General features: G+C 43.1%; 1 protein-coding gene across 1 annotated transcript in view; it reads left to right on the top strand.

The window, feature by feature from the left end:
- Positions 1-11981, top strand: part of gucy2g (guanylate cyclase 2g) — a 58666-nt gene extending 46685 nt beyond the window's left edge. Inside the window, 5 exon segments of the mRNA XM_072239664.1 lie at positions 3029-3221; positions 6690-6702; positions 7380-7478; positions 8668-8759; positions 11874-11981. Of these exon segments, the coding sequence (XP_072095765.1) occupies positions 3029-3221; positions 6690-6702; positions 7380-7478; positions 8668-8759; positions 11874-11981 (505 nt within the window).
- The last annotated feature ends 398 nt before the right edge of the window (positions 11982-12379 follow it).

The following is a 12379-nucleotide window of genomic DNA, read 5'->3' as shown; positions in this document are numbered from 1 at the left end:
AGACCGTGATTGCCTGTGCCATACGACATGGCGCATGATGATGATGATGGGTCTATAAAAGAACTATTCTCGATGTAAGTAGGACTGTGAATAATTATATACAGGAAGGTGACACTATCATGAAGCACTGTATCTCACCAAGCAGTCACTTTGCAACCATGTTTAGCATGTTGAGATAGCAGGGTCCACATCCTATCATGACGGTAACTGTAACCCTCTGGCATTAACTAGATGTGACCTCCAGCATGCAGGCCTTTAAATTTGTTGTTTTGCAGCTTACTGGAAGGATAAGCTGGTAAGTGAACTGAGTGGGAAACAATGCATCAAGACTTCGCAATCGACAGCACTAACGATATGTCCACATACTGACTGCCTGTTACGCCGCTGGCGTTTAGGGCAGCAGTGAATGTCCGCCATATCTGGCAGTGTTCAGGGCTTCCTTCATCATCTCAGTAACTTCCCCTCACTTTTCACTCCTGTCAGTCATGCAGCTCCCAGGAGGAGACTCAGGATAACGTCGCACTCAGAAGTAGAAGGATTCTTCATTGCTGTTTACCTAATAATTTTGTTTTACTAGTCAGGGTTGTTAGCCCTGAGCTGAACCCCCAAACCGAGGGCTGGTGGACCACTCTTAGCCTGGCCTCTACCTCTGACTTGGTTGACAAAGGGTGACCCTACCAAGAGCCAAAGCATAAAGCCTTGACTGAAGCTAACATAGATCTCTGGATCATTGAGGCACGTAAGCCCCCAAACTACGCCAAGGTTGTGGTCCTCTCGGAGTAATATGTCCGTATGGAGCACCTGTAGTGAATTCTCCCTGGTTTTCAGTGTGAACCAATGAATGCTTAGTGCCCATGTTAAAGGGAGCACTAAAGTTACATACACATCTCTTCACACAGGCTTGTTACGTGCTGTAGGAAAAACAAGGCCATTGCACAATTGCTTTGTTAGTGAAAAGAGGCCTCTTTGACATATACAGATTGGATTTAAAATTTTTGCACACTCAGGCCTGCTTCAACATTCCCTAAAGGGGACCTGTCTGAGGAAATTGCTAATCAGCTTGGCAGATCTTCCTCGGGCCTTGCACAGCCCACACCGAACCCCAGACACACAAAGACCTACCCACCCACCCGCCAAACCAAACAGTTCAAGTCTCACCGCCGCAGCTGGCTGATTAACACCTCTCCCACTCAATCACACAACGTCTCTCTCAAGGTGTGGATTCCTTGAAACGTGACTGGTATCCCTGTTCCCACCTCACCCTCAGTGCCTAATTGCCAGTAACTGAATTACTCCCCTTCAGAATAGCAGAACCTGCAAATGAAAGAGCTTTGAGCTCGTACAATCTATCCTGTAGCACACAATATCTAGGGCCTTGTAAATTATAGAATTTTGCAGTAATTTGCAGAACCTTGATCAGAACTTTCATTGATTCCCCATCTCACCATCTTTATAATGCACCTATTCAGATACCATTCAACGTCAAGGCTGGAGCCAAAAGCATTGAACAATTGCCAGCCTGCACATGCCAATCACTTTTTACTTGGCTCTGTGATGAACTGAAGTTGTGGCCTGTTCCAGCTGCAGGATTGCCTGGCTTCACCTCTTTTGTAAAGCTTCAGTTCTGAACACTACTTGCTTGCTTTTATTGTTTGCGTGATTTTTTTTCTCTCTGCACTTTGGGTGTTTGTCTTTTTTTAATAATGGGTCCTATTGGGTTTCTTGTTTTGTGGCTGCCTGTAAGGAGACGAATCTCAAGGTTGTATAATGAATACATACTTTGATAATAAATGTACTTTGAACTTTGAACACACTGCATGGCTAGACTCAAGAGATTAAAAAGTCAGGCCTCCGAGGGGACATCTTTGTCAGGATATGGGGCCCTGTATTGGCTTTCTTACGGGGTGAGGACTGAGGTTTTTTGGTGCGGTGTACCTTTCTGTGTATGTTTACTTTTGCCTTTATATTTTTCTCTCTTTTGCTGCTCAATATTTAATTTGATTTTGCTATGGTTGTGGTTTTTGTGGATGTGCTGTGTTTTTTTTGTTCATTTGTTTGTTAGTAATAAATAAAAAAAATGTATATTAAAAAAAGTCAGGCCTAAACGTTAACGCAAAATTCTCAGTCAAGCAAAATTCACGTAAGTATCATTTGGTAAAGGAACAGAAACCTTGCAGATCTAATTTCTATTCTTTCAGGTAAACGACTTGGCCTTATCCCTTCAACAGTTGACAGATCTTCTTCACATGAGTTGTCAGGTCAAGTTTGTTGTTGTTTAACTATATACTGTACAGTGCACATATACTATCAAACAAGGCAACATTTCACCAAGCCAGCGTGTAAAGCACAGGAGTGCACATAACACACAATAACTTATGAAAGTAAGAATTAAATCCACAGATGAATTATGCATAAGTAAACAAAGTAAAGTGCATAAATTAAATATTATCAGATGCAGAACAGATTAACTGAATGTGATTTGGCAGGGAGTTCTGAAGCCTAATGGTCTGAGGAAAGAAACTGTCTTCCTTTAGTTAGTCCTGACGAAGGGTCTCGGCCTGAAACGTCGACTGTACCTCTTCCTAGAGATGCTGCCTGGCCTGCTGCGTTCACCAGCAACTTTGATGTGTGTTGTGTTCCTTCCTGACTGTTCTTGTTTTTATGCATCGGAGTCTCCTGCCTGATGGTAGCAAGTCAAGGAGGCTGCTGGATGGATGTGTGTGATCCTTAATAATGTTAAGGCCATGCGTGTGAAGTGCTCCTGATAAATGTCCCCCATGGATGGTAGAGGGACCCTTATGATCCCCTTAGCCATTTTCTCAGTCCCTTGTAGGGACCTCTGGTCCGATGCTTGGCTGTTCCCATCCCAGATGGAGATGCAACTTGTCAGGATGCTTTCAATGGTGCTCCGATAAAATGCAGTTAAGATGGTGGGGGGAGGAGAGGGAGCCTCGCTTGCCTCAATCTTCTTAGGAAGTGAAGGCAGTCACCTGTTTAGGATGATGGTTATCGTTTTATTTATCGACAGCTTCATTGCCGAGCAACTCATTCTGGGAAAGGCTGTGGAGCCGGAATCCTTTGAATCAGTTACCATCTTCTTCTCCGACATCGTTGGCTTCACGAAGCTTTGCTCCATCAGTACGCCCATGCAGGTTGTGGATATGCTCAATGATCTTTACAGCTTATTTGATGGCATTATCAAATCGTACGATGTCTACAAGGTAAGAGAGTGCTTGCTGGACAATACTAACCATACTAAATATTGAGTGAATTTCAACAATTTCTCCCATGACTTTCCATACACTCTGCGGTAAATATTAAGTATCTCGGCCCAAAACACCAACAATTGATTCCTAACTCCAAACAAGAGAAAGTCTGCAGATGCTGGAAATACAAGCAACACACGCAAAATGGTGGAGGAACTCAGCAGGCCAGGAGGCAGCATCAACGGAAAAGAGTACAGTAGACATTTCGGGCCGAAACCCTTCGGCAGGACTGGAGAGAAAAAGCTGAGGAGAAGTTTTAAAAGGTGGGGGAGGGGAGAGAGAAGCGCAAAGTGAAAGGTGAAACCAGAAGGGGGAGGGCTGAAGTAAAGAACTGGGAAGCTGATTGGTGAAAGGGATACAGGGCTGGAGAAGGAGGAATCTGACAGGACAGGACAAAACGCCATGGAAGAAAGAAAAGGTGGGAGGATCACAAGAGGGAGGCGATAGACGGACAAGGAGGTAAGGTGAGAGAGGGAAAAGGGGATGGGGAAAGGTGAAGGAGGAAGAGGGGTGGGCGCATTACTGAAAGTTTGAGAAATCGATGTTCATGCTGTGAGTGGTGAGTGAGTGGTGGATCTGTGGAATGCTCTGCCCCAGAAGGCTGTGGAGGCCAAGTCTCTGGATGCTTTCAAGAAAGAGATGGATAGAGCTCTTAAAGATAGTGGAATCAAAGGTTATGGGGATAAGGCAGGAACTGGATACTGATTGTGGATGACCAGCCATGATCACAGTGAATGGCGGTGCTGGCTCAAAGGGCCGAATGGCCTACTCCTGCACCTATTGTCTATTGTCTATCGCTATCAGGTTGAAGGCTACCCAGACAGAATATAAGGTGTTGTTCCTACAACCTACATGTGGCCTTATCACAACAGTGTAGGAGGCCATGGTTAGAAATACCCGAATGGGAAGTGGAATTAAAATGGTTGGCCATTGGGAGATACCACTTTTTTCGTCTCTCCTCCTTCCCTTTCTCCTATCGTCCACTCTCCTCTCCTATCAGAGTCCTTCCTCTCTAGCTCCTTAACTTTCCCATGCACCTGGCTTCATCCATCCACCCATCTCCACACCCACCTATCCAACTTAATCCCAGCCTAATCGCGGGACAATTTACAATGACCAATTAACTACCAATCAGTACATCTTTGGACTGTGGGAGGAAACTAGAGCACCCGGAGGAAACCAACGCAGTCACTGGGAGTACGTACAAACTCCTTCTAGACTGCAGTGACAATTGAACCCAGGTCGCTGGAACTATAAAGCGTTCTACGAACCACTATGCTAACATATCATCTTTCTAGCTATAATGATAGCCGTAAAAGAATCAGTGAAAGACCACCCAACCAGGGCATTCAACCAGTGAGCAAAAAGGCAAAAAAACTGTGCAAATACAAAATTAAAATAATAAATAAGCAATGAATATCAAGAACATGAGATGAAGAGTTCTAAAAAGTGAGACCATAGGTTGTGGGAATATTTCAATGATGGGGCAAGTGAAGCTATTCCCTTTGGTTCAAGAGCCTGATGGCTGAGGGGGTAGTAAACCTGTTAGTGTGAGTCCCGAAGGACTTGTACCTTCTTCATGATGGCAGAAGGGAGAAGAGAGCACGTCCTGGGTGCTGGAGGTTCCTGATGACGGATGCTGCTTTCCTGTGACAGCGTTTCATGTAGATGTGCTCAGTGGTGGGGAGAGCTTTACCCATGATAGACTGGGCCATATCCACTACTTTTTGTAGAATTTTCCATTCCAGGCCATGATGCAGCCAGTCAATATACTCTCCACCACACATCTACAGAAGTTTGTCGAAGTTGTAGATGTCATGCTGAATCTTCACAAACTCCTTGGGGAGTTATTTGGTTTAAGTTGCTAATTCTTACCATTAAGGTGTTGTATTATTTTCATTATGCATCAAAATTGAAACAATGGTCTGGGATTAAATTAGATGCAATATTAGCATTGTTGTATGGGGATGACACGCCAATGATGCCAAAACTTGCTAAGAAAGAACAGCCAATTATTACACACAAAATGCTGGAGGAACTCAGCAGGCCAGGCAGCATCTATGGAAAAGAGTACAGTCAACGTTTCAGGCTGAGACCCTTCGGCAGGACTGGAGAAGAAAAGCTGAGGAGTCAGAGTTAGAAGTTGGGGGAGGGGAGGAAGAAACACAAGGTGATAGGTGAAACGGGGGGGGGTGGTGAAGTAAAGAGCTGGGAAGTTGATTGGTGTAAGAGATGCAGGGCTGGAGAAGGGGGAATCTAATAGGAGAGAACAGAAGGCCATGGAAGAAAGAAAAGGGGGAGGAGCAACAGAGAGAGGTGATGGGCAGGTAAGGACATAGGTGAGAGAGGGAAATGGAAACGGGGAATGGTGATGGGGCGGGGGGAGGGGGCGTGCAGAATGTTACTGGAAGTTTGAGAAATTCATGTTCATGCCATCAGGTTGGAGGCTACCGAGACGAAATATAAAGTGTTGCTCCTCCAACCCGAGTGTGGCCTCATCGTAACAGTGGAGGAGGCCATGGACTGACATGTCAGAATGGGAATGGAAAGTGGAATTAAAATGGGTGGCAACCGAGTGATCCTGCTTTTTCTGGTGGATGGAGTCTAGGTGCTCGGCAAAGCGGTGTCCCAATCTATGTCAGGTCTCACTGATATACAGGAGGTCACACCAGGAGCACTGGATGCAGTAGATGACCCCAACAGACTCTCAGGTGAAGTGTCTCATCTGGAAGGACTGTTTGGTGCCCTGAATGGCAGCGAGGGAGGAGGTGTAGGGGTAACGTGTAGCACTTTCTTCCGCTTGCAAGGATAAGTGCCAGGAGGGATATCAGTGGGGAGGGACAAATGGATAAGGAAGTTACGTAGGGAGCAATCCCTGTGGAAAGCAGAAAGTGGGGTAGGAGGGAAAGATGTGCTTGGTGGGGGGATCCTGTTGGAGATGGCGGAAGTTCCAGAGAATTGTGTGCATGATGCGGAGGCTGGTGGGGTGGGTGGTGAAGACAAGAGGAACCCTATCCCTGGTGGGGTGGCAGGAGAATGGGGTGAAGGCAGACGTGTGTGAAATGGAAGGAATGTGGTTGATTATAATAGTCAATTATAATAGTTATGTCTCATTTAAGTTTGTTTGTTTGTGCAAGGCCAGTCTGAATGATGACACTTGTCCCACACCACCAGGTTCAGGAAGAGTTATTACCCTACAATCATCAGGCTCCTGAACCAGAGGGATAACATCACTCATCGCAACACTGAACTGACTCCACACCTATGGACACACCTTCAAGAAATTTACATCTCATGTTCTCAGTATTTTTTTCAATGATTTCTCTTCTTTTGCACTTTGGTTGTTAGTCTTTGTTAGTTATAATTTTTCATAATTTCTATTAATTTTTCTTTACTTTCTGCCTGTTATGTTGCTGTGCTTAGGGCAACAGTGAAGGTCTGTCCTTAACCACTCAGATGTGGAAGGATTCTTCATTGTTGTTTCCACAACAACTTCGTCTCACCAATCAGGGGTTTTAGTCCTGAAGTCCTGAGCTGAACCCCCGAAATTGGAGGACCAGTGGACTACTTTGGGCCTGGCCTCTGCCCTTTGACCTGTGTGGCCTGGAAGACCCTACCAAGAGCCAAAGCATAAAGTCAGCATAGCTCTGTGTGTCACAGAGGCACAAAAGCCTCCAACCCTACAACAAGGTCGTTTGACTTGGAGGATTATATTTCTTTCTTTTTCTTATTACTGTCTGCAAGAAAATAAATCTCAAGGTAGTTAATGGAGACATTTATGTACTTTGTAAAGTACCCTCCGTATTTTAAAGGTGACAAATAATTGTTAATTTTGCTTTCATTGGCCATATTCCCCTCTGGTCTTTCAATAAGATGATGAAAAATTCTTCAATATTTCCATATCATTATATTTTGTATATCCATCTGTCACACATTGACTTCTGATTCACAATTTCAGGGATATTGTCACAAGCTTTGTTTTGGCGGATACTTCTAATTTGTGGATACTATGACAATCATGGAAACTACATCAGAATAATATATGGCATTTTTGAAGGACGGCAATCTCAGATACTAATTAACACACTTAAATCTGTTAATTTGCTTCTGTAGGCCCAGTGGTTGCTGGTGTGGTTGGAGTACTCATGCCCAGGTACTGTCTCTTTGGAGACACTGTCAACGTAGCATCAAGGATGGAAAGCAACAGTTTACGTAAGTATTTGTTTCTTTTTTCACTAAATAAAAATGTTAAGAATGTCCATCTAGTTGAGCAGCATCTGAAGAAAGAGAGTGAAAATTTCAGATGCATTACCTTCCATCAAAACTGGAAAATTTAATTAAAAACAGTTCCAGGAGTCTTTAAAACCACTTATCATTTTGCTTTAAATGTTTGTCAGACATTTGGAAGCAGTGGGAATGGACTGCGATAGCACACACTGTCAGTAGGCCGTAGTTCAGTCTTTGGAAGGGCCCTTTATTCCTGCCACCTGCAGGCTAATTGTTAGTACTGCACCTTGCTGAAGGATTGAAACATTCAGACCTGCATGGCCAGAAAAATTTGCGCTAGAGTGGGGAGTAAGCATGAAGCATAGTCTTCGATTAAGGAGATTCAGCCCAGTATGAGTAACTGGGAAAGGATTTACTTGGTATTTAAATAAAGCACTGTAACAACTAAACAAGTAAAAGTAATCAACTTTTACATTAGAAGGTCAATAGAAATGACTTAAAGTTTTAAATTTCCAGTCAGATTTTGGAATTGGCTCTTTCACCAAATTTGCCTTCATTATTTACATTAGGGTGTGAGTAAAAAGTATTCTACACATGCTTAGGTATATCATTTGGAGACATTTTTTGTGATAATTGTGAATATTCTTTATCTTACTGGCATGCAACTTGTTTTTAATCAGTGCCTGTGAAAAAGAAGCAAAATTACGGTGCTTCATAGAAGAGTTCACAGAATGTGAGATTGGCTATTGCCTGTTATGCTGTTGGCATTTCGGGCAGCCATTTCTGTCTGTCCTTGGCCATATACTGTCACATGCAGATATAGAAGAATTCTTCATTGCTGCTTCCATAACAATTTTTTTTTGACCAGTCAGGGTTGTTGGCCCTGAGCTGAACCCCCGAACCTGGGGGACCGGTGGATCACTCTTAGTTGGGGGTCTACTCTTTGACCTGGTTGGTAAGCCTCCAAGCTTTAGAACAAGGAGGTCTGGCTAACTAAATACAGGCAAAAACTGTGTGCAGCTTAACACCATATGGAGCATTACATTGACCCAGGTGTGAACTAAACAGTGACATGGTGACGGGGCAGCTGATACAGTGCTCCTTGACCAATGTACACTGCAGCTTTTATCCTTACGAGCTGCAACCTGCATAATGAACCTCTTGTGCTCCTTAGCCTTGAAAATACACATGTCGCAAAGCACAGCTAATGTCCTGTGGGGATTTGGAGGATATGAGATCGTGGAGAGAGGGACAATAAAAGTGAAGGTAGGGAATCAAATTTTCCAACATGCAGTATCTTTTTATGTTTGTTTTCCAGCACATAGTACAATTTTAACAGCTTTTGCTGAAGTAATGTACTGTATGCGGCTATTTTATTCAGTTCTGGTTCTTTACCTGTACTGAACTCCATTTTGCAACAACATTAATATACAATATAAACACAAGAAATTCTGCAGATGCTTCAAATCCAAAGCACCACACACAGACAATGCTGGAGAACCTAAGCAGATCAGGCAGCATCTATAGAAATATCCACAGTCTATTCATTTCCGTCAAGGCTGCCTGACCTGCTGAGTTCCTCCAGCATTTACTGTACAATTTTAGTGTGATTTACTCACTCTTACATCCCATACCGTTACTGGTGTATAAGCAGCAAAGAAGGTCCTCCATCTCTGTGTGTCATTGGCCTTTTAGTCTTGGTGGTGGTCAGGGCTTCCTTCGTCATGTCAATAACCTTCTCTCGGTTTTCATTACTGTCAGCCGTGCAAGTCTCAGGAATACCATCACACTCCGATGTGGAACGATTTTCCATTGCTGTTTCCGTAACAATTTTGTTTTACTAGTCAGGGTTGTTAGCCCTGAGCTGGATCCTTGAAGCTGGAGGGCTGGTGGACCACTCTTAGTCTGGTCTCTATCCTTTGACCTGTTTGGCATGGGGGACCCTACCAGGAGGCAAAGCATAAAGCCCTGAGTCCGGTCAGCATCGCTTTCCGGAACACTGGGGCAAGCAAGCCTCCAAACTACAATAAGGTTGTGGTCTTTTTGAAGGAAAGTGACTTGATAGAGGTGTTTCTTTGATATCAAAGTGAAACATATTTACTGAAATAAACCTGGCATTCTTGCATTCACAGTCAATGCTTTCAGTACTGTTCTGTTACATTCCTTCACACCAATAGCTCTGTTGTCGCTCAAGTGCCCCCCCCCCCGGGGTGTTTCAGTGATTGAAGGGCTTCCTCACACAACCCAACCCCTGCCTCTCTGTAGCGGCAAAACTAATCCAAACTCAAAACAATTGCCGCCACAGGGTTGTTATTCTTGCATGACGCACCCTCAGCTCCAATGAAATGATCTTCCAGAGAGTCGAATACTTTATTAGCAATTAGCAAGCACACAATCTTGCAGTGATACCAGGTGTTATCTCAGCAGGCTCTAAGCTACAAACTGGCATGAAATAAGTAAGAGTACGTAGCTTATTCCCTTTGCTTTTACCATACGCCTGCTAATGGGACTAGTTACCGCAATAAGCATAATAAACGCTCAACACAGAACACAAAGCAGATAGAGAACAGATACACAGCTTTTACACTCTCCAATAACAGAATGCTATACTGTGGTCCTTCTCTACTAACTTATAAAAGACTTCGATAGAGTGAACAGCTGGTGCTTTTTCTAGGCATCCGTTAGTCTTGCGAGACCATGGATCTGCGCCTGGAAAGTCTTCGCTCTCCAGGGCGCAGGCCTGGGCAAGGTTGTATGGAAAACCAGCAGTTGCCCATGCTGCAAGTCTCCCCTCTCCATGACATGACACCGATGTTGCCCAAGGGAAGGGCATTAGGACCCATGCAGCTTGGCACCAGTGTCGTCGCAGAGCAATGTGTGATTAAGTGCCTTGCCCAAGGACATAACAGGTTGCCTCAACTGGAGCTCGAACTCACGACCTTCAGGTCGCTAGTCCAATGCCTTAACCACTTGGCCACATGCCCACGTGGCGTCCAGGACGGCATGACAAATACCGGAGGACATCTGTTTAAAGTGAGTGGAGAGAGGTCTGGTGGAGATATCAGAGGTAAGTTTGTTAAACAGAGAATGGTAAACGTGTGGAATGCACTGCCGGGGAAATGGTAGAGGCTGACACTTCAGGGACCTTTAAGAGAATCTCAGGCACATAGATGATAGGAAAATGGAGAGTTGTGTTCTGTGTAGGAGGAAAGGATTAAATTGATAATGGACTAGGTTAAGAGATTTCTGTTTGTTTTTTTTTGTTTATTTATTTATTTATGTTGTGGGACAAGCCCTTACAGCCCTTCAAGACGTACCGCCCAGCAATCCCTCCCAATTTAACCCTAGCCTATAACTTACGATAACCAATTAACCCATCAGCCAGTACAGTATTGTGGGCTGAAAGGCCTTACTGTGCTGTACTGTTCTATGTTCTCTGAAACTGGTGTTACATGGATTTAAGTAAGTGTTGTAATAAATTAACTGTGCTTTTTGGAATAATTCCTCAAAATATTCATGGTATTTCTGTGTCTGACCAACATGTTATTGCATTTGTTACATTTATAGCTAGGAGGGCCATTTTGTTGAAGTGGAAAGATACATCAGCTCCCACTTTGTCACAATGGTTCCCTCAAGTGATGCTAGGTCTTAGTTTGGAGAAAATAAGAGGTCGAACCTTTGAACCTTTATTTGATTTTGAGAAAAGATGAGGCTCATTTGCTCGTTATTATCACGAGCTAATTGATAGATTTTTTCCACAATCTAATTGTAAACTTTTCTTGCTGGCAGTTTGATGTTTATTTTTAGAAGCTTTTTGTATGCCGCATGGCTCTGGGGTTGTACACCTAATGGGTTCTTTTTTTTCCTCACTTCTGCTTAGTAGGTTTTTTTGTTATCACAAAAATTTTTTTTCAATCTTCAAGATAATGTCTTTTTTTGAGTCATTGTAAGTGTTGTTACTTCAATGCACTCGTGTTATTTCTTTTGTATAATATAACAATCAAAAGATTTGAGAAAAAAAGAAAAAGAAAGTATTGCGAGGGTTGACTGAAATAATCGACCTTGAGACCAGGTTGATTCTCTCTCACCTTTTCTACCTTCCTGCAGCAAAACCGATGAATATTATTCAATGTGGAGGGTTTGTATACCTGATAACTCTGCAGTTTCCTGCTGTCTGCAGTTCCAAAGAGGAGAAACGCATCACTTCTACACCCCCTCAGCAAATTCAAATATGATTGCTATTTATTAAAGAAAAATATATACATCCATAAAAATAACTTCATCCACACTTCTGTGACAAGGCGCATATTTTAATAAATAAATGAAAATTCCTTTTCAATTGTTATCAATTTTAAATATCTCCTTTGTATTTTTCCTAAGGGAAAAGGAACTCAGTCAACATACTGGCTTAAAAGTAAAGAGGGATTTAACATGCCTTTACCAAAGTTTGAACAAAATATGGAAGATGATCTTAATGGCTCAATGTAGGTAGGAGAAGTGGATGAATTAGAGGTAAGTTTCACCTTATATAATGAACACCAGCTGCACAAATCTTTTGATGTAAAAATGTTGTTTGAGATATCTGTAGGGATTTCTTTCCCTCATGATCAGATATTGAAAGTCTTCTACCTAAAGAAGGAAAGACTTGTGATATTATAGTATGGTCTATATCCTCTGAACTCCCCTGCCAACTGCTGCACTTAAAAGTCATCAGTTACTGTGGTTATTCAGGAAATTGAAATGTTAGGTCCCTCCATAAGAAAAGCTGTTATAATGGTGTTGAGATTTTATTGATTGTATCGAAGTGCCTGGTTTAGCCTGCCTGTCAAAGCATTCTACCAGGGTGTGGCCACTGTCACATGCAAACAGCTACTTAGAGCCACAGG

This window comes from Mobula birostris, chromosome 21 (assembly GCF_030028105.1).
Source record: "Mobula birostris isolate sMobBir1 chromosome 21, sMobBir1.hap1, whole genome shotgun sequence".
Classification (NCBI taxonomy): Eukaryota; Metazoa; Chordata; class Chondrichthyes; order Myliobatiformes; family Myliobatidae; genus Mobula; species Mobula birostris.
The sequence above is the reverse complement of the archived record's forward strand: the minus strand, read 5'-3'. Positions and strand labels throughout refer to the sequence as shown.